The sequence below is a fragment of the Mobula hypostoma genome, chromosome 4 (genome assembly GCF_963921235.1).
Source record: "Mobula hypostoma chromosome 4, sMobHyp1.1, whole genome shotgun sequence".
NCBI classification, from domain to species: domain Eukaryota; kingdom Metazoa; phylum Chordata; class Chondrichthyes; order Myliobatiformes; family Myliobatidae; genus Mobula; species Mobula hypostoma.
The window spans coordinates 199,803,423-199,826,701 of NC_086100.1; the positions used below are offsets into that span (position 1 = coordinate 199,803,423).

Genomic DNA, 23,279 nt, shown 5'->3' on the forward strand with positions numbered 1-23,279 from the left:
CTCTCTCTCTCTCCAGATGCTGCCTGACCTGCTGAGTATTTCAACAATTCTCTGATATCACTCCAGGAAAAGAATCTGAAGAATCTTCATTACATTCCCTCGGGAGAAAGTCCATCGTTCACGTACTAAGGAAAACAAGTTGTATCCAGTTCTCCTGGTGTGGTGTCACCAAGACCAGGTATAATTCTGTGACCAATTCCAGGTTGCCATCGTGATCTTCTACTGACTGTACTCAGTACACACCGTGCCAGGACAAAGAGAACTGACAGAGGATCACCAGCCAGAGGTACGGAACCATTCAGCCCTGTGATCCTGGGACAGGCACTGTGTGTTTCAATAGGACATCAGGCACAGCGAATATCCTGGACTGTGTGACAGTGGGAAAGTGTGTATGGAACCGGAGGAAATAGCAGAGGTACTTAATGAATACTTCACTTCAGTATTCACTATGGAAAAGGATCTTGGTGATTGTAGGGATGACTTGCAGCGGACTGGAAAGCTTGAGCATGTAGATATTAAGAAAAAGGATGTGCTGGAGCTTTTGGAAAGCATCAAGTTGGATAAGTCGCCAGGACTAGATGAGATATACCCCAGGCTACTGTGGGAGGCGAGGAAGGAGATTGCTGAGCCTCTGGCAATGATCTTTGCATCATCAATGGGGATGGGAGAGGTTCCAGAGGATTGGAGGGTTGCGAATATTGTTCCTTTATTCAAGAAAGGCAGTAGAGATAGCCCAGGAAATTATAAACCAGTGAGTCTTACCTCAGTGGTTGGTAAGTTGATGGAGAAGATCCTGAGAGGCAGGATTTATCAACATTTGGAGAGGTATAATATGATTAGGAATAGTCAGCATGGCTTTGTCAAGGGCAGGTCATGTCTTGTGAGACTGATTGAATTTTTTTTTTATAATTCAAATTTTTATTATTATTTATTCTTATTTTACAAAGCAGCACAGCATATCATAGAGCAGATACAGTACAGCATATTTACAGTACACAGACATCCCATGACAGGAAAACAAATAAAACTTAGAGACAGAAGGAAGTTCTAATTTAAGTTTAAATTAACATACAACCAAAATTGATTCCATGCGCCTTGTACTTTTCCCTCTGTTAATTCTTCCCAACATGTGTTCATATGATGAAATCTTAATCATTTCCTTCACAGTGGGACATCTGGGTCTTTTCCAGTTTTGCAATATAATTCTTGCAACTGTGATGAGACCCACCTTTAAAATAGTAAATTTCTCATTATTTACATTAGGTATCATTGTCCTATCACCCAGCAGACAAAGCCGTGGGCACAAGGGCAGTGTGGAACCCGACCAATTCCCCAACAGATCAAGAACTTTACACCAAAATGGACAAACCATGGAACACTTATGTGCCCATCTCATTTTTACATTTCCAGCATAAATTATTATCAACAATCCCCATTTTGTAGAGTCTAGTTGGTGTCCAATAATATCTGTGTACTATCTTATACTGAATAAATTTCCCTCTCACTTCCCTAATATGTCTACCCACATTTGGTAAAATATTTGACCACTCATTATCTTCAATATCGCTTCCAAGATCCTTCTGCAATACTGCTTTGAGATTGTTACATAATTCGCCCACAGAGTGCTTGAACATTTTAGTCATAGTCATACTTTATTGATCCCGGGGGAAATTGGTTTTCGTTACAGTTGCACCATAAATAATTAAATAGTAATATGTAAATTATGCCAGGAAATAAGTCCAGGACAAGCCTATTGGCTCAGGGTGTCTGACCCTCCAAGGGAGGAGTTGTAAAGTTTGATGGCCACAGGCAGGAATGACTTCCTATGACGCTCTGTGTTGCATCTCAGTGGAATGAGTCTCTGGCTGAATGTACTCCTGTGCCCACCCAGTACATTATGTAGTGGATGGGAGACATTGTCCAAGATGGCATGCAACTTGGACAGCATCCTCCTTTCAGACACCACCATCAGAGAGTCCAGTTCCATCCCCACAACATCACTGGCCTTACGAATGAGTTTGTTGATTCTTTTGGTGTCTGCTACCCTCAGCCTGCTGCCCCAGCACACAACAGCAAACATGATAGCACTGGCCACCACAGACTCGTAGAACATCCTCAGCATCGTCTGGCAGATGTTAAAGGACCTCAGTCTCCTCAGGAAATAGAGACGGCTCTGACCCTTCTTGTAGACAGCCTCAGTGTTCTTTGACCAGTCCAGTTTATTGTCAATTCGTATCCCCAGGTATTTGTAATCCTCCACCATGTCCACACTGACCCCCTGGATGGAAACAGGGGTCACTGATACCTTAGCTGTCCTCAGGTCTACCACCAACTCCTTAGTCTTTTTCACATTAAGCTGCAGATAATTCTGCTCACACCATGTGACAAAGTTTCCTACCCGTAGCCCTGTACTCAGCCTCAGCTCCCCTGCTGATGTATCGAACTATGGCAGAGTCATCAGAAAACTTCTGAAGATGACAAGACTCTGTGCAGTAGTTGAAGTCCGAGGTGTAAATGGTGAAGAGAAAGGGAGACAAGACAGTCCCCTGTGGAGCCCCAGTGCTGCTGATCACTCTGTCGGACACACAGTGTTGCAAGCACACGTACTGTGGTCTGCCAGTCAGGTAATCAAGAATCCATGATACCAGGGAAGCATCCACCTGCATCGCTGTCAGCTTCTCCCCCAGCAGAGCAGGGTGGATGGTGTTGAACGCACTGGAGAAGTCAAAAAACATGACCCTCACAATGCTCGCTGGCTTGTCCAGGTGGGCGTAGACACGGTTCAGCAGGTAGACGATGGCATCCTCAACTTCTAGTCGGGACTGGTAGGCAAACTGGAGGGGATCTAAGTGTGGCCTGACCATATGAAACACTGATGCTTTATGAATTTCCTGTGGTAATGTAAAGTATTCAGTTAGAGTTACTTTGTGGGTCACCATTCTTAAATATGCTACTAATGCAATGTCATATTTGTAAATACTTCGAAAAATTCACTTTATCTACAAAGTGATATTTCCTCTGCAAATCCACATGACATAAAAATCCCATTTTCACAGAGATCACCTACTGTATTTACACCTTTCATCTTCCATTCTTTCCAGTACACTTTTTTTTCCCCAGTGCATATCTCAGGGTTATTCCAGAGTGAGGAGTATAACTGGTTTAAAGGTGACATTCTACAGGGTTTATGAATTGTACTCCACACACTTCTTGAGTGAAATAGTATAGGATTTAGATTAGTCTTGTTTTCCACATGTTGTGAGAGGATGTTAAGGGGAGAATGTGGTGCAGCCAGGCTCCGTTCTATAATTACCCAATCTAAATCAACATCAGCCCTGTCCCAATGTTTAGCTAATTTGGGCATTTCAAAGGATAATTTATATGCCCTGACGTCTGGTAGACTGAGCCCACCCATGTCCCTGGACAGACACATCTTACTCATTTTCATTCTGGGCTTCTTCTTATCCAATAGAAAATCACTGATAATTTTGTTGTATCGCTTGTAGATCAAATCTGATATATTTAAAGGAAGCATCATAGAAAGATAGTTAAAGATAGTCCAAGATATCCTGAAGTGGGAGGGTGAAGAGCCAGAGGTCCTGGTACATATAGGTACCAATGACATAGGTAGGAAAAGGGATGAGGTCCTGAAAGAAGAATATAGGGAGCTAGGAAGGGAGTTGAGAAAAAGGACCGCAAAGGTAGTAATCTCGGGATTACTGCCTGTGCCACGTGACAGTGAGAGTAGGAATGCGATGAGGTGGAGGATAAATGCGTGGCTGACGGATTGGAGCAGGGGGCAGGGATTCAAGTTTTTGGATCATTGGGACCTCTATTGGTGCAGGCGTGACCTGTACAAAAAGGACGGGTTACACTTAAATCCTAGGGGGACCAATATCCTGGCAGGGAGATTAGCGGGGGCTACTGAGGTGACTTTAAACTAGAATGGTTGGGGGGTGGGAATCAAATTAAAGAGGCTAGGTGTGAGGAGGTTAGTTCACAACAGAGGGGTGGGAACCAGTGCAGAGAGACAGAGGGGTGTAAAGTGAGCGTAGAAGCAAAAAGTACAAAGGGAAAAAGTAAAAGTGGCAGGCCGACAAATCCAGGGCAAGCATTAAAAAGGGCTAAGAGAGTTGTAAAAGAGCGCCTGAAGGCTTTGTGTGTCAGTGCAAGGAGCATTCGTAATAAGGTGGATGAATTGAAAGTGCAGATTGTTATTAATGATTATGATATAGTTGGGATCACAGAGACATGGCTCCAGGGTGACCAGGGATGGGAGCTCAACATTCAGGGATATTCAATATTCAGGAGGGATAGACATGAAGGAAGGGGAGGTGGGGTGGCGTTGCTGGTTAAAAAAGAGATTAACGCAATAGAAAGGAAGGACATAAGCCGGGAAGATGTGGAATCGATATGGGTAGAGCTGCGTAACACTAAGGGGCAGAAGACGCTGGTGGGAGTTGTGTACAGGCCACCTAACAGTAGTAGTGAGGTCGGAGATGGTATTAAACAGGAAATTAGAAATGTGTGCAATAAAGAAACAGCAGTTATAATGGGTGACTTCAATCTACATGTAGACTGGGTGAACCAAATTGGTAAAGGTGCTGAGGAAGAGGATTTCTTGGAACGTATGCGGGATGGTTTTTTTGAACCAACATGTCGAGGAACCGACTAGAGAGCAGGCTATTCTAGACTGGGTTTTGAGCAATGAGGAAGGGTTAATTAGCGATCTTGTCGTGAGAGGCCCCTTGGGTAAGAGTGATCATAATATGGTGGAATTCTTCATTAACATGGAGAGTGACATAGTTAATTCAGAAACAAAGGTTCTGAACTTAAAGAGGGGTAACTTTGAAGGTATGAGTCGTGAATTAGCTAAGATAGACTGGCAAATGACACTTAAAGGATTGACGGTGGATATGCAATGGCAGGCATTTAAAGGTTGCATGGATGAACTACAACAATTGTTCATCCCAGTTTGGCAAAAGAATAAATCAAGGAAGGTAGTGCACCCGTGGCTGACAAGAGAAATTAGGGATAGTATCAATTCCAAAGAAGTAGCATACAAATTAGCCAGAGAAAGTGGCTCACCTGAGGACTGGGAGAAATTCAGAGTTCAGCAGAGGAGGACAAAGGGCTTAATTAGGAAGGGGAAAAAAGATTATGAGAGAAAACTGGCAGAGAACATAAAAACGGACTGTAAAAGCTTTTATAGATATGTAAAAAGGAAAAGACTGATAAAGACAAATGTAGGTCCCCTGCAGACAGAAACAGGTGAATTGATTATGGGGAGCAAGGACATGGCAGACCAATTGAATAATTACTTTGGTTCTGTCTTCACTAAGGAGGACATAAATAATCTTCCAGAAATAGTAAGGGACAGAGGGTCCAGTGAGATGGAGGAACTGAGTGAAATACATGTTAGTAGGGAAGTGGTGTTAGGTAAATTGAAGGGATTGAAGGCAGATAAATCCCCAGGGCCAGATGGTCTGCATCCCAGAGTGCTTAAGGAAGTAGCCCAAGAAATAGTGGATGCATTAGTGATAATTTTTCAAAACTCGTTAGATTCTGGACTAGTTCCTGAGGATTGGAGGGTGGCTAATGTAACCCCACTTTTTAAAAAAGGAAGGAGAGAGAAACCGGGGAATTATAGGCCGGTTAGCCTAACGTCGGTGGTGGGGAAACTGCTGGAGTCAGTTATCAAGGATGTGATAACAGCACATTTGGAAAGCGGTGAAATGATCGGACAAAGTCAGCATGGATTTGTGAAAGGAAAATCATGTCTGACGAATCTCATAGAATTTTTTGAGGATGTAACTAGTAGAGTGGATAGGGGAGAACCAGTGGATGTGGTATATTTGGATTTTCAAAAGGCTTTTGACAAGGTCCCACACAGGAGATTAGTGTGCAAACTTAAAGCACACGGTATTGGGGGTAAGGTATTGGTGTGGGTGGAGAATTGGTTAGCAGACAGGAAGCAAAGAGTGGGAATAAACGGGACCTTTTCAGAATGGCAGGCGGTGACTAGTGGGGTACCGCAAGGCTCAGTGCTGGGACCCCAGTTGTTTACAATATATGTTAATGACTTGGATGAGGGAATTAAATGCAGCATCTCCAAGTTTGCGGATGACACGAAGCTGGGTGGCAGTGTTAGCAGTGAGGAGGATGCTAAGAGGATGCAGGGTGACTTGGATAGGTTGGGTGAGTGGGCAAACTCATGGCAGATGCAATTTAATGTGGATAAATGTGAAGTTATCCACTTTGGTGGCAAAAATAGGAAAACAGATTATTATCTGAATGGTGGCCGATTAGGAAAAGGGGAGGTGCAACGAGACCTGGGTGTCATTATACACCAGTCATTGAAAGTGGGCATGCAGGTACAGCAGGCGGTGAAAAAGGCAAATGGTATGCTGGCATTTATAGCGAGAGGATTTGAGTACAGGAGCAGGGAGGTACTACTGCAGTTGTACAAGGCCTTGGTGAGACCACACCTGGAGTATTGTGTGCCGTTTTGGTCCCCTAATCTGAGGAAAGACATCTTTGCCATAGAGGGAGTACAAAGAAGGTTCACCAGATTGATTCCTGGGATGGCAGGACTTTCATATGAAGAAAGACTGGATGAGCTAGGCTTGTACTCGTTGGAATTTAGAAGATTGAGGGGGGATCAATTTTGACATTGGCATCTGTCAGTCAGTCAGTGGGTGCCGTCCCGAATCCACGGTTGGCAGCTATGCACCTCCATCTTCTTCAATCTTGCGACAGCACCGAGTACAGCGTCTCCTCCAGTTTTTTTCTCGCTGGCTGCCTTGGCACCGTCCGCCACTGCCCCCTCTGAACTCGAGCCTGAGGCCGTGTCGGCCTCCAGCCGCGGCCACTTCTTCAAGCTCGGCCCTTCCTTAGGCGGAGGCCTTGGGCAGGTCCAGGCACACGGTGCAGTGCCCAAATTCGTCATGGTGCATTGCATACGATTCGTAGATACGTGGTGAGGCTTTAATCTCTTCCATGGAAGATGGCCGTTGGCTCACAAGGAGCTCATCCACCCTTTGTCAGGTCTTGTTTTTTTTTAGTCCTGCTGGGTGTCCTCACACCCTCCTCACTAGACTAAGTCCGGTGGGGGAGCTGGCCAAGTCGCCGACCACTCAACCACGGCCCCCGGCCGAGCGCCAGGTGCCCGCCCCCCACCGAATCTCCGAGTTTCTGGCGCTCGACTGAAAATCATGGTCGAACGGCCAGTGACCAAACCACTATATATTGGCAAGCCTCAGATTTATTGCAGTTGATTTTATAATCAGATACCTCAGAATATAATTGAATTGTTTTCATTAGTTGGGGTAAGGAATTAGGAGGGTCACTAATCAGTAATAAAATATTGTCAGCATATAGCATCAGTATTTGAGGATGTGACTAAACACATTGACGAAGGAAGAGCAACAGATGTATTGTATATGAATTTCAGCAAGGCATTTGATAAGGTACCCCATGCAAGGCTTATTGGAAAAGTAAGGAGACATGGGATCCAAGGGGACATTTCTTTGTGGATCCAGAACTGTCTTGCCCACAGAAGGCAAAGAGTGGTTGTAGACGGGTCATACTCTGCACGGAGGTCGGTGACCATTGGAGTACCTCAGGGGTCTGTTCTGGGACCCATACTCTTTGTGATCTTTATAAATGACCTGGATGAGGAAATGGAGGGATGGGTTAGGAAGTTTGCTGATGACTCAAAGATTGGAGGTGTTATGGATAGTGTGGAGGGCTGTCAGCAGTTACAGCGGGACATTGATAGGATGCAAAACTAGGCTGAGAAGTGGCAGATGGAGTTCAACCCAGATAAGTGTGAGCTGGTTCATTTTGGTAGGTCAAATATGATGGCAGAATATAGTATTAATGGTAAGACTCTTGGCAGTGTGCCTTATGAAAACAGGTTGAGTGAACTCGGCCTTTTTCTCCTTTGCGCAATGGAGGATGAGAGGTGACCTGATAGAGGTGTATAAGATGATGAGAGGCATTGACCGTGTGGATAGTTGGAGGCTTTTTCCCAGGGCTGAAATGGTTGCCACAAGAGGACACAGGTTTAAGGTGCTGGGGAGTAGATACAGAGGAGATGTCAGGTGTAAGTTTTTTACTCAGAGCGGTGAGCAGATACAATAGGGTCTTTTAAGAGGCTTTTGGATAGGTACATGGAGCTTAGAGAAATAGAGGGCCATAGGTAAGCCTAGTAATTTCTAAGGTCGGGACGTGTTCGGCACAACTTTCTGGGCTGAAGGGCCTGTATTCTGATGTAGGTTTTCTATGTTTCTATGTAATAGAGTCAAAACGATAAATTTTTGGAGAGGAGTTTTATCTTTCTGGGAATCGAAGAAAGAACTGCATACCTGTTAACAAGACACCCCCTTTACCCAAACTCCCCTACGACAAAGAGAACAGAGATTCCAGGAAAACAAAGAGCGTATCGAAGACAATGACGAACATTTTTCCAGCTGGAAATAATGAGGCTGAAAATCTCAGCTCCCCTCAAATCATAAGGGATTTGGGATTACAGGATGCTGAAGAATTCCGGATACCAGAGGAACGATCTCATCAGAATTCATTCAACACCTCAGAAGGAACTGAGGGTGTCTCAGAGGAAATAAACAATGGTTTACTGGATGGAAGTAACCATTCTCGAAATTATACTCTTCCTCAAATTGTAAAGGATTTGGGATTACAGGATCATTATCCTCACAAATTGTCTCTTCAGACTGTGAGGGAGGTGTCCCAGGATAAACTGGAGTTCAGCAAACCAACCAGACCAGAAGACCTTCCTTGGCGATTTCTCCAAAGGATCTTCTCAGCCAATTCGCTGGCGAGGAATCCTGAATGCCCACCTGAGCTGTCCTCAGAAGGTGAGGATGATGATGATGAAGACTTCAGTGATTTCTTTGAAGTTAGGGGACCAGGGGATCATGGGATGAATCCTCTGGATATCATCGCTGCCATTTTCCTCTGTGCTGACCGCTTTCTCCAGCAGGAACTGATGCGGAAGATGACTCTGTGCCAGTTTGCATTACCCTTTCTGATGCCAGACACACATAGTCATGCCATAGACAAGGTGAGGGGACCCAGGGAAAGGTCTGGTGTAACCCTTCTCCTCTGTGCCATGAGGCTTTTAATCCCTCCCGCTCTATCGTGTCTTAAACAACTGAACCCCAGAATATTGAGCTGCCAGTCCTGCCCGTCCTGCACCAAGTCTCACCAATGGCTACAATATCATAATTCCAGGTGTTGATCCATGCCTTGAGATCATCTGCCTTTCCTACGATACTCCTTACATTGAAATATACGCAGCTCAGGACATTAGTCTCACCAGGCTCAAACTTTTAGTTCCTGACTTTGTCTGAAGTCTTAACAACATCTGTCTCAACAACCACTCCACTACCTGTTCTGGCACTCTGGTTCCCACCCCCTTGCAACTATAGTTAAACCCCACCGTGCAGTAGTAGCAAACCTTCGTGTGAGGATAACCGTCTTCTTCCAGTTCAGGTGCAGACCATCTCTCCTGAACAGATGCCACCTTCCCTGGAAGACAGCCCAATTATCCCAAAATCTGATGCCTTCCCTCTTATACCAACTCCTTAGCCATGTGTTAAACTGTGTGATCTTCCTGTTTCTGGCCTCACCAGCACGTGGCATGGGGAGAAATTCTGAGATCACAACTCTGGAGGTCTTGCCCATTACCTTAGCACCGAACTCCCTGAATTCACTCTGTAGAAACTCGTCACACTTTCTACCTACATTATTGGTTTCTTCTGGACCTCGACCTCTGGCTGTTCACCCTCCCTCTTGTGGCTTTTAAACATGAAATAGTGAGTGTTGAAAGTCTGCATGTTCCTGTGAGAGTGAAAGGCAGGTTATCAAGAGGAACAAGGAGTCAAGGATCAAGTGTATCCCTGGTGGAGTACGGGGATGCAGGGGTATATCCAAGGAGGAAGTCAGGAGGGAATAAAGAGGACATGACATAGCTTTAACAGGGAATATGAAGGAGAATCCAAGGACACATTCTATTGTTCTCAGTATATTAAGGGATGAAGAGTAACTGGAGGGAGATTACTTTCTTTCCATTACACCACCTAGTGTTTAGGGCAGCAACGAAGATCCTCCATCTCCGTCTGTCCGGTGTTCAGGCCTTCCTTCATCGTGTCAGGAGCTTCCTCTCGGTTTTACTCTGTCAGCCTTGCTCGTCCCGGGTGGAGACTCAGGAATACCATCACACTCAGATGTAGAAGGATTCTTCATTGCTGTTTCCGTAACAGATTTGTTTGACCAGTCAGGGTTGTTAGCCCTGAGCTGAACCCCGAACTCGGAGGACTGGTGACCACTCTTTGTCTGTCCTCCCTTTGACCTGGTTTGCATGGGTGACCCTACCAAGAGCCAAAGCAGAAAGCCCTGACTCCAGACAACATGGATCTCCAGGTCACTGAGGCATGCAAGCCTCTAAACCACGACAAGGCTGTGGTCCTCTTGGAGGAGAGGGAGATTAGGGCCTCTCAGAGACATTTATACATGGAGCCACACGAGAGGGATGAGGTGCTCATTTAATACATCTCCTGATTTTACTGTGAAGAAAGTCATGATGACTTGTGAACATAAATGGAGATGTCTGGCAGATTCTTCTTCTTGCGCCCTTAACTCCTGGTGGAGTCGTCGGGGCACCGTCATGACAAGCTTTGCACCTGATTGGTGTGCTCACCATGTGGCGTGACTTGGGCATCTGAAACCTGGCGGATCCCATCCCTCTCCAGGTTTGACCGCAGCCGATTTCCTCCAACTAGGTGACTCGCCTTGCTCATGAACACGTGGCCGTTATAGTTCATCTGAGAACCTTTTCATCTGAGAACCTTTCCGTCCCGGCCGCTGACTTCATCATGGAAGTCTTTCGCCCAGTGGTGCCGTGTTAACACCACCCCCTCACGTGGTTTAGCCCGCCAGCTGAAGCGGTTTACCGGGGTATGGCCACAGTATATTACAGACCACCCAACAGACCAAGGGATTTAGAGGAACAAATCTGCAGAGAGATATCAGACTGTTGCAGGAAATATAAGGCTGTAATAGCAGGTGATTTTAACTTTCCACATATTGACTGGGAATCCCATCCTGTAACAGGACTAGATAGGACAGAGTTTGTCAACTGTGATCAGGAAAGTTCCCTTACTCAATTCATAGAAGACCAAGGAGAGAGTGTGCGATACTTGATCTGCTTTCAGGGAATGAGACAAGGCAGGTGACAGAAGTCTGTGTAGGGTAACACTCTGCATCTAGTGATCATGCAGAAACTGCTGGGCCATAGCAGAGATATCTAGATCATCCTGAGAAACAGGTGAGAAACTGGAGGATTGGAGGATAGCCATTCTGCTGTGCAAGAGAGGCTCTAAAAATAAAACAGGATATTAGAGGTGGGTGAGCCTGTGGGAAAGTTATTGGAAGGTATTCTGGGGGACCGAATATACAAGTATTTGGATAGACATGGGCTGATTAAGGATAGTCAGCGTAGCTTTGTGCTTGGTCGGTCATGTCTAACTAACTATTCAGAGTATTTCAAGGAAGTTACCAAGAAAGGTGATGAAGGCAAGGCAAGGCAAGGTCATGGACTTTAGCAAGGCATTTGAGAAGATCCCACATGGGAGGTTGGTCAAAAAGGTTCAGTCAATCGGCATTCACGATGAGGTAGTAATGTAGATTAAGCATTGGCTTTGTGGGAGAAGCCAGAGAGTGGTAGTAGATGGTTGTCTCTCTGAGTTGAGGCCTGTAACTAGTGGACTGGCACAGGGATCAGTGCTGGGTCCATTGTTTGTCATCTATATCAGTGATCTGGTGATAATTTGGTTAACAGATGACACCAAGATTAGGCTGTAGTGGACAGCAAGGAGGGCTATCATGGTTTGCAAAAGCATCCGGACCAGCTGGAAAAATGTGCAGAAAAATGGCAGATGGAATTTAATGTAGACAAGTGTGAGGTGCTGAACTTCAGTTAGACCAACCAGGGTAGATCTTGCACTCTGAGCGGTAGGGCACTGAGGAGTGTGGTAGAACAAAGGGATCAGGGAATACAGGTCCATAATTCATCGGAAGTGGTGTCACAGGTCGATAGGGTCGTTACAAAAGCTTTTGGCACATTGGCAATCATAAGTCACCGTATAGAGTACAGGAGATGGGGTGTAATGTTGAAGTTGTATAACATATTTATGAGGCCTAATTTGGAGTATTGTGTGCAGTCTTGGTCACCTACCTACAAGAAATATGGAAATAATATTGAAAGATTACAGACAAATTTGCAAACATGTTGCCAGGTCTGGAGGTCCTGAGTTATAAGGAAAGACTGAATAGGTTAAGACTTTATTCCTTGGAATGTTGAAGATTGATAGGAGATTTGATAGTGGTATACAAAATTGTGTATCGACAGGGTAAATGCAAGCAGGTTCTTTCCACTGAGGCTGGGTGGGACGAGAATCAGAGGTCATGGGTCACATGAAAAGATAAAGGGGAACATGAGGGGAAACTTCTCTCAGAGGGCCATGACAGCATGGAACAATCGGCCAGCAGGTGGTGAATGTGAGCTTGATGTAGAAACATAGAAAACCTACAGCACAGTACAGGCCTTTCCGCCCACAAAGTTGTGCCGAACATATCCATAACTTAGAAATTATTAGGGTTAACCCATAGCCCTCTATTTTTCTAAGCTCCATGTACCTATCCAAAAGTTTCCTAAAAGACCCTATCGTATCTGCCTCCACCGTTGCCGGCAGCCCATTCCACGCACTTACCACTCTCTGCATAAAAAAAAACAACTTACCCCTGACATCTCCTTTGTACCTAGTCCCAAGCACCTTAAACCTGTGCCCTCTTGCGGCAGCCATTTCAGCCTTGGGAAAAAGCCTCTGACTATCCACACAATGAATGCCTCTCATCATCTTATACACCTCTATCTGGTCACCTCTCATCCTCCATTGCTCAAAGGAGGAAAGTCCGAGTTCACTCAACCTGTTTTCATAAGGCATGCTCCCCAATCCAGGCAAATTCTTTGTAAATCTCCTCTGCACCCTTTCTATGGTTTCCACATCCTTCCTATAGTGAGGCAACCAGAACTGAGCAAAATACTGCAAGTGGGGTCTGACCAGGGTCTTATATAGTTGCAACATTACCTCTCGGCTCCTAAATCCAATTCCATGGTTGATGAAGGCCAATGCACCGTATGCCTTCTTAACCACAGAGTCAACCTGCACAGCTGCTTTGAGCATCCCATGGACTCAGACCCCAAGATCCCTCTGATCCTCCACATTGCCAACAGTCTTGCCATTAATACTACATTCTGCCATTATATTTGACCTACCAAAATGAACCACTTCACACTTTTCTGGGTTGAACTCCATCTACCACTTCAATATTTAAGCGACGTCTGGAGAGGTACATGGATGGTAGGGGTATGGAGGACTATGAACACAGTGTAGATCAATGGGAGTAGTCAGTTCAAATGGTTTGGCATGGACTAGATGGGCTGAAGAGCCTGTTTCTCTGCTTAATTTTCCATGACTCTATGAATGGACGGCACCCTGGCAGGGACTGCAAGACATTACTTCTTACAAAGCGAAACCCAATAGTATGAATGGCAGTGATGCTTCACTACCAGATGAACTTAATGCCTTCTGTGCACTCTTTGAAAGGGAGAATACAACTACAGCTGTGAAGATCTATGCCGCACCTGATAACCCTGTGATCCCTGTCTCAGAGGCCAATGTTAGGATGCCTTTAAAGAGAGTGAACCCCCGCAAGGCGGAAGGTCCCAATGGAGTACCTGATATGGCTTTGAAAACCTGTGCCAACCAACTAGCAGGAGTATTCAAGGACATTTTCAACGTCTCACTGCTACAGACAGTAGTTCCCACTTACTTCAAAAGGCAACAATTATACCAGTACTGAAGTAGAATAATGTGGGCTGCCTTAACCACTATCACCCGGTAGCACTCACATCGACAGTGATGAAACGCTTAGAGAGGTTGGTTATGACTGCACTCCTGCTTCAGCAAAGACCTGGACCCATTGCAATTTGCCTATTGTCACAATAGGCCAACGACAGACCCAATCTCCATGGCTCTTCACACGGCTTTAGACCACCCGAACAACACTAACACCTACATCAGGATGCTGTTCATCGACTACAGCTCTGCATTTAATACCATCATTCTCACAATCCTAATTGAGAAGTTGCAGAACTTGGGCCTCTGTACCTCCCTCTGTAATTGGATCCTCGACTTCCTAACCGGAAGACCACAGTCTGTGCGGATTGGTGATAACATATCCTCCTCACTGACGATCAACACTGGCGCACCTCAGGGGTGTGTGCTTAGCCCACTGCTCTACTCTCTATATTCACATGACTGTGTGTCTAAGCGTAGCTCAAACACCAACAACGACCTGGCACTCAACGTCAGTAAGACGAAAGAGCTGATTTTGGACTTCAGGAAGGGTAAAATGAGGGAACACATACCAATCCTCATAGAGGGATCAGAAGTAGAGACAGTGAGCAGCTTTAAGTTCCTGGGTGTCGAGATATCTAAGGATCTAACCTGGTCCCAGCATATTGATGTAGTGATAAAGAAGGCAAGACAGTGGCTATACTTTATGAGGAGTTTGAAGTGGTTTGGCAAGTCAACAAATACACTCAAAAACTTCTATAGTTGCACGGTGGAGAGCATTCTGACAGGCTGCGTCACTGTCTGGTATGGAGGGGCTACTGCACAAGACCGCAAGAAGCTGCCGAAGGTTGTAAATCTAGTCAGCTCCATCTTGGGCACTAGTCTACAAATATCCAGGACATCTTTAGGAAGCGGTGTCTCAGAAAGTCAGTGTCCATTATTAAAGACGTCCAGCACCCAGGGCATACCCTTTTCTCACTGTTACCATCAGGTAGGAGATACAGAAGCCTGAAGGCACACACTCTGCGATTCAGGAACAGCTTCTTCCCCTCTGGCATCCGATTCCTAAATGGACATTGAAGCTTTGGACACTTCCTCGCTTCTCAATATACAGCATTTCTGTTTTCACACATTTTAACAATCTATTCATTACACATAATTGATTTACTTGTTTATTTATTATTATTATCTCTGCTAGATTATGTATTGCATTGAACTGCTGCTGCAAAGTTAACAAATTTCACACGCGGTGATAATAAAACTGATTCTGATTCCTCTGATTCTGAATGCCAGACACAACTTGGCCCACAAGTAACCTGTGGCAATCAACTTTACAAGATCCTGTTGAATACCATCATGAACACGTGAGAATACACATCAACATCAAGATCATCATTATCATAATTATCATCAACATCATTATCATAATTATCACCAACATCATTATCATAATTATCATCATCAAGATCAGCAGCAACATCGGCATCAACACCATCATCATCAATATCAGGATTATCGTCGTGTGTCGTGTGGTATGGCATGGGTAATCATGATCTCTGACCATGATTATTCTTGTCAAATTTTTTCGACAGAATTGGTACGCCATTATCTTCTTCTGGGCAGTGTCTTTAAAAGATGAGTGATCCCAGCCATTATCAACACTCCTTAGAGATTATCTGCATGGTGTCAGAATTTGTGATGTGCACCAGCTGTTCATACGACCATCCACCACCTGATGCAATGGCTTCACATGACCCCGATCAGAGTGCTAAGCCCGGTGCTACACCTTGCCCAAGGGTGACTTGCAGGCTAGCTCACCTCCTTTGGTAGGGACTGTTGAATCAATTGTTCTCATATCAGTTGAATTAATGCAAGACTAAAATCATAGTTTTACTGACATGATTTGTGTTTGTAATAATTTGTATTTTTAACAAACTCATGTACTTACACAGAATGTGGTAGTTCATCTCCACTTACTGGCTGAAGGCAGTATAGCAGTAAAATTGAACTTTTCATATTTTAATTGGCTAAATGAGTTATAAATATTATAATTCTGTAGCCTTTTGATTGGATTCTGATATCTCAGGAATTTCTGCAATAGAACATAGAACATAGAAATCTATAGCACATTACAGGCCCTTTGGCCCACAATGTTGTGCCGACAATGTAACCTACTCTAGAAACTGCTTAGAATTAACCTACCGCATAGCCCTCTGTTTTTCTGAGCTCCATACACCTGTCTAAAAGTCTCTTGAAAGACCTGACTGTATCCGGCTCTACCACCGTCACTGGCAGTGCATTCCACACACCCAGCACTCTCTGCCTGAAAAACTTACCCCTGACAACCCCCTTGACCCTATTTCCAAGCACCTTAAAACTATCCCCCTCATGTTTGCCATTTCACTCCTGGGAAAAAAGCCTCTGTCTATCCACAAGATCAATGCCTCTCATCATCTTTTACACCGCTATCAGGTCACCTCTTATCCTCCGTCACTCCAAGGAGAAAAGGCCGAGTTCACTCAACCTATTCTCATAAGGCATGCTCCCCAATCCAGGCAACATCCTTGTAAATCTCCTCTGCACTCTCTCTATATTATCCACATCCTTCCTGTATTGAGGTGACCAGAACTGAACACAGTATTCCAAGCGGGGTATAACTAAGCTCTTATATAGCTTTAACATTACCTCATGGCTCTTGAAGTCAATCCCAGGGTTGATGAAGGTCAACACGCCTGATGCCTTCTGAACAACACTGTCAACCTGCAGCATCTTTGAGTGTCCTATGGACATGGACCCCAGGATCTCGCTGATCCTCCACACTTCCAAGAGTCTCACCGTCAATATTATATTCTGTCTTCAAATTTAACCTACCACAATGAACCACTTCACACTTATCTGGGTTGAACTGCATCTGCCACTTCTCAGCCCAGTTCTGCATCCTATCGATTTCACACTGTAACCTCCAACAGCCTCCAGACTATACACGACAGGCCCAACTTTTGTGTCATCACTACCCCACTCTTCTACTTCCTCATCCAGGTAATTTATGAAAATCATAAAGAGGAGGGCTCCCAGAACAGATCAGTATGGAACACCACTGGTTACCGCCCTCCATGCAGAATACGAACCATCGACAACCACCCTTTATCTTCTGTGGGCAAACCAATTCTGGATCCACAAAGCAATGTCCGCTTGGATCCCTTGCCTCCTTATTTTCTGAAGGAGCTTTGCATGGGGAACCTTATCAAATACCTTACTGAAATCCATATGCACCTCACCCACTGCTCTACCTTAGTCAATGTGTTTTGTTACATCCTCAAAGAATTCAATCAGGCTCGTAAGGCACAACCTGCCCTTGACAAAGCCATGCTGACTATTCCTAATCATATTATGCCTCGCCAAATGCTCATAAACCCTGCCTCTCAGGATCTTCTCCAACAACAGGATACTTACCTCCACTGAAGTAAGTATCTCGAGTATCAAGGTGGTAGATTTGTCAAAGGTGCCATCTTTTTATTGAATCTATAAAGTCTCTTTAATCTCTCCTTTGTTTCTCAGCTCCTCATTTAGTTTCAAATGCTCTGCATCTTTGTTTAAACTTTAAAATAAGTGATCGTGAAGAATCAAAGTTTTTCTCTCATTCCTGACCTCCTAAAGGAACCCAGGGATTGAAAATAACTGAGATCCAACAAGACATATCGCCATCCCACCACCAAGTAGCAGCAATGGCAAATGGTGCCGTGTTCAGAGAATCATATTTACAGTGGAACGAGGGGGGTGGGCACAACAAACTTACTTTGCAACATCAACAAAACAGCTGAACTCATGAGCTTATGGGCCAAATGGAATTTATAATTTTTGGTCACCACCTCAGATATTCACTTTTAGATGACAAAGATAAAAAATAAGGGAAATATCCACCAGGTACGTAGAAACAGATGCTTCCTGGCCAGCTACAAATTTCCAACACATTTCAGTTTTCTGGCATCCACTTTGTCTTTATGTAACTTGAAATTTGAAATAATTCTACAAAACTGAAATATAATGTGGACATTTCGTTGTGAGGTACATCACTGCAATATCAACAGACATTAATATTTGTTAACTTTTCTCTATTCCAGATCCATTATCTCAGGAGAATCCAATGGAGACGGGTTTGCACAATGGAAATGTGTCGGGATCCAGGTAACAAAGATTGCACCTTGTTAGAGGACAGTGAAAATCTTCACAACTGACGTCCCAAATCAGTCTTATTGGTCAATTACCAATCATTGTCTATACCTGATTATCATCATGAGGTGATCAATAAATGAATAACAAGGGTAATCAGTAAAACAACATGATTATCAATATTCATAGAGCTGTTATAATTCATGAAGGCACGGTTGGGATTAATTGAAAGGAAATACCAGGATGATCAATAAATTGTTAGATTAATTGCCAAAGACAAGGTCAGATTTCTCAGTGGTAAGAATTCAGGAGAGATGGAATGATGGAGGGAGCCTGTACTGATGTATTCCCTGCCTCTGGAACACCAATTGCAACTTTTCCAGAAACCCCCAATGGGAGCTCAGTAAGGTTCCCTGCTATTTATCCCGACTTCAGATCTGTGATATTGGTAGATCTCTCAGTCACCGACAATCTACAAATGCAATAATTGCCAAACAAAAAACGTGGACTCACCGACCTACAACAGCAGCAAACATTGTCAGAAAGTCGATCTCAATATTTGTTCCTTACAGTATTCATCTCATCAGCATGATCACCCTGATGGGAACACATTGGTTCTGAACTCCATCATTTCACTTTTGCATGACCAGTCCATCCTGTTTTTTGAATTCTTACACTTTGTTGTGATTCAGTTTCTGTCAATGCAATTTTAAGAATGTGTTTATTGCAAAATGAGAGGGGGTCATTATTTGTTATTCTTAACAGGGACCAAGATGAACGAAAAAAGAGAACAAAGACCATACAAGACTTTGTAAATGAGTTTCCTAAATGGGAACGTCGAATGAACAGTCATATACGTGAACTACAAGAGATTGCAGATGGTATTGACCGATATCATAAAGGTGCAACAATTGCAAATGTTACTGGGTCATCTGCAGGGGCTGTGGGTGGTGTCCTCACCCTGGCAGGAATCATTGCTGCTCCTTTCACGGCAGGCGTCTCCTTGGTACTCACTGCTGTGGGAGCGAGTATAGGTGGAGCTGGTGCTGCCACTAACTTGACAGCTGGCATCACTGAATATGTTGACCGGTCAATTAAACAAAAAAAGGTAGATGAGATCATAAGACGATATAAAAGTGATCAGAAGGAAATGTCAGAACACTTGACAGACATCTGCAGTGATCTCCAGTTCTTGAGTCATCTCATTGAGGAAGGAATTACAGAATGTGATGATAATGAAGGCACAACGAGGGATTTTCCAGCAAAGGAAGTCTCCAATAAATGCAGGGGAAAATGTTTGGCCACAGTTAAAGCTGGATTGCAATCTGGTTCCATCAGCATGAAAACACTGAATGTGACAACATCAATAATGGCCAAACAAGTACTGAGCAAAACACCTGGTCTCAAAGAACTAGCTGAGAAACTGACAGCACTGAGTCACACTGCTCAGAAAACAAAGTACGCAATGGGAAACGGAAAATGTGAAACATCTACTTTATGGCACTCCCCTGGCATTGTCCAAAATGACAAGAGCTGTTTCAGGAGTTGTGGGAGCACTCTTTATAGCGTGGGATATCTACTCCATTGCAAAGGACTCCATTGAGCTCAGCAAGGGAAGTAAATCTGAAGTAGCTAGAAAGATACGAGATGAAGCTCAGAAGATGGAGGATGCATTAAAACTCTACGGCGACATCTGTCAATTTCTAAAAAGGTTCTTGAGAGAGACTGGGTCCAGGCATTGGTAAAGTCCAGAGGATTGTCATAGTTGTAGTCATACTTTATTGATCCCGGGGGAAACTGGTTTTCGTTACAGTTGCACCATAAATAATAAATAGTAATAGAACCATAAATAGTTAAATAGTAATATGTAAATTATGCCAGTAAATTATGAAATAAGTCCAGGACCAGCCTATTGGCTCAGGGTGTCTGACCCTCCAAGGGAGGAGTTGTAAAGTTTGATGGCCACAGGCAGGAATGACTTCCTATGACGCTCTGTGCTGCATCTCGGTGGAATGAGTCTCTGGCTGAATGTACTCCTGTGCCCAGCCAGTACATTATGTAGTGGATGGGAGACATTGTCCAAGATGGCATGCAACTTAGACAGCATCCTCTTTTCAGACACCACCGTGAGAGAGTCCAGTTCCATCCCCACAACATCACTGGCCTTACGAATGAGTTTGTTGATTCTGTTGGTGTCTGCTACCCTCAGCCTGCTGCCCCAGCACACAACAGCAAACATGATCGCACTGGCCACCACAGACTCATAGAACATCCTCAGCATCATCCGGCAGATGTTAAAGGACCTCAGTCTCCTCAGGAAATAGAGACGGCTCTGACCCTTCTTGTAGACAGCCTCAGTGTTCTTTGACCAGTCCAGTTTATTGTCAATACATATCCCGAGGCATTTGTAATCTTCCACCTTGTCCACACTGACCCCCTGGATGGAAACAGGGGTCACCGGTACCTTAGCTCTCCTCAGCTCTACCACCAGCTCCTTAGTCTTAGACTGAGAAGGAGAAGGATGAAGAAGTGTCTCCTCCCTTCCACTCATGTGGCCAAGCTTGTTGTGGAATCTCTTATGGGGATATCTTATCAAAACACTTCACCGTGTAAAGAACCACATGATAGACAGAGGGCAGTGGTGGAAGGGTGTTATTCTGGCTGGTGGTCTATGACCAGGGGTGTTCCACAGGGATCAGTGCTGGGATCTCTGTTGTTTGCAACATATATAATGACTTGGACACAAATATCAATGGGTTGTTCAATAAGTTTTCAGATTTCACACAAATTGGTGGAGTTGTAGACAGAGAAGAAGATCGTTAAAGGATACAACAAGATAGAGATCAGTTAGTTATTTCAAGATTCAAGATTGTTTAATGCAGGGGTTCCCAACCTTTATTGCTTTGTCCAATATCATTAAGGGAAGGGGTCCGTGGACCCCAGATTGGGAACTCCTAGTTTAATATCATTTCCAGTGCACAAGTGTAAAGGAGAACAAAATAATTGTTACTCCAGATCTGATGCAGCAAAAAAAACCACAATAAATAAAGAACACAATAAACATTGTTAAATATCGCAATAAATATAAATACATAAATTAGCTTATATACTGTATACAGATTGATTATAGTGATGGTAGGCGCTGGAGTGTCTGAACATCAGAGGATACAACAGTATACAGATCAGTTACAGTTAGGGGCTGAGAGGTGGCTGCTGAAGTTTAATGTGGACACGTGTGAGTTTGTGCACTTTGGGAGGTCAAATGTAAGGGGAAAGTATAGTCCATGGGGCAGGACCATTAACACATCGATGTACAGAGAGATCTTGAGCTCTAAGTCCATGCTTCCCTGCAAGTGACAAAGCAAGTAGTGAAGAAGGCATCCGGCATATAGAATTGGTTATATTAACTATTAGTCAGAACTTGTCATGTGGTTGTATTGAAGTAGTGATTAGCGTTGTGCCGGTTGGTTCAAGATCTGAATGGTTGAAAGGAAGTAACCATTCCTGAATCTGGTGGTGTGGGACTTCATTGCCCTTACCGCTAGGGGGCATAGAGTGAAGAGTCAGCCAGTAAAGAGTTTACACGGCACTGTTGGGATGTGCCAGGAATTTGAAGCAGTGATGATGAATAATTGGCCTGTGCTTCCAATTCCGGATGGTTTGCAACTCTGAGGGGAACATGCGGATGGTTGTACCAACGGTCAACAGTGTTGATGGTGGTGAGATTATCGTCATCTGCACAAGTCCATGTGTGCACAGGTACCATGAAAAACTTACTTGCAGCAGCATCCCAGGCACATAGAGACTGTGCAAAAGTCTTAGGCACATATATATCACTAGGGTGCCTAAACCATTTAACAATACCGGAGAAACTTTATGTATTGCACTGTACCACTGCCACAAAAAAAATCATGACATATGTGAGTGATGATAAACCAGATTCTGATATTGGTCTCTATTGTGGACTGGGAATGGGAAGGGGACAGGGAGAGGGGAATCATGGTTGGGAAAAGAGGAAAGGAGAGGGAAGGGAGTGGAAAGCACCAGACAGACATTCTGTAATGATCAACAAACCAATTGTTTGGAATTAAATGACCTTGCCTGGTGCCTCAGGACTGGGTGTGTCTGCAGCCGCACATCGCCCACCCCTGGCACTCCTCCTTTGCCACCTGTCCCTCACCATCCCACTGCACTCCACCCTCGCCATTCCCAACATCCTTTACAAACTCACCCGCCACACCACGTTGACAAATTCAGTATTATGCAAAAGTCTTAGGCACCCTAGCTATGTGTGTGTGTATATATTTATATGACTAAGACTTTTGCACAGCACTGTAGTGTTGTGGAGGGAAAATATTATTGTGATTTAAAGATTTTGATAGACAAATGGTTAATATTGGCTTTCTGAGTGTGGAACCCAGTTTGCAACTTAGTTTGTTTTAGATATGGCCTTGGCTTTCAGCAGAGACAACTCTTAAGACTAAATACTTGCAGTTGCTTGTCTTATAAGAATTAGACTCAAGGATATGAAACAAACTGTTTGTTCATACACAGGACCGAATTTTTAATTTTCATCTGTTGCTCGGGATATCAGAGAACTGCATGTGAATCTATCTTATCTTTTCCAATTCACCAAGTTAATCCAACAGCCTTTGCTTTTGCAATCGATTTGTACATGCATAAAAGGGGCTGTGCTTTCTGTATTATTGGGGGTTCGAAACCCACTGTTAAAAGTTCCACTCCCCACGATATCATGAATAAAGCTCTCTTTACTTTGAAATCCGTATCTATTTTACTTGCGATTAATTTTAATCAAATTTCCTTCACAAATTAATTTCCCTAACAATTTGGCACCGAAGGTGGGGCCCCTTTCATACGGGGTCCAATGAACCGTTGTACTGTGAGATTCTGTGAGCTTGAGAAGCGAGATTCGTGAACGAGGAAAGCCATTGTGAGCTACGCTTGGGAAGCGTTCGTGAGGAATGTTTGACCGAGATCTGCTGTGAGTCTCCGGGAGGTGGGGGGGCAGGGAATGGGATTAAGACCAGCAGGGCAAGACCGGTGCAACGAGGAGCCCGCTCAGCCGGTGACCATCCCTGAACTCCTGGACAGGCGGCAAGGCGGCAGATGGAAGACAAGGTACGAGACCAGCAGGGAGTTCACTGA

The 23,279-nt window shown here is 44.3% G+C and overlaps 1 protein-coding gene across 1 annotated transcript; it reads left to right on the plus strand.

Annotated features, from left to right (window-relative positions):
- Positions 1–197: 197 nt before the first annotated feature.
- On the plus strand, positions 198–23,279 carry LOC134346008 (apolipoprotein L3-like). The gene is given in 7 exon segments (XM_063047348.1): positions 198–286; positions 18,065–18,128; positions 18,879–19,354; positions 19,421–19,564; positions 19,611–19,808; positions 19,811–19,854; positions 23,226–23,279. Coding segments are annotated over 6 exon segments (957 nt in total). The 5' UTR covers positions 198–286; positions 18,065–18,087.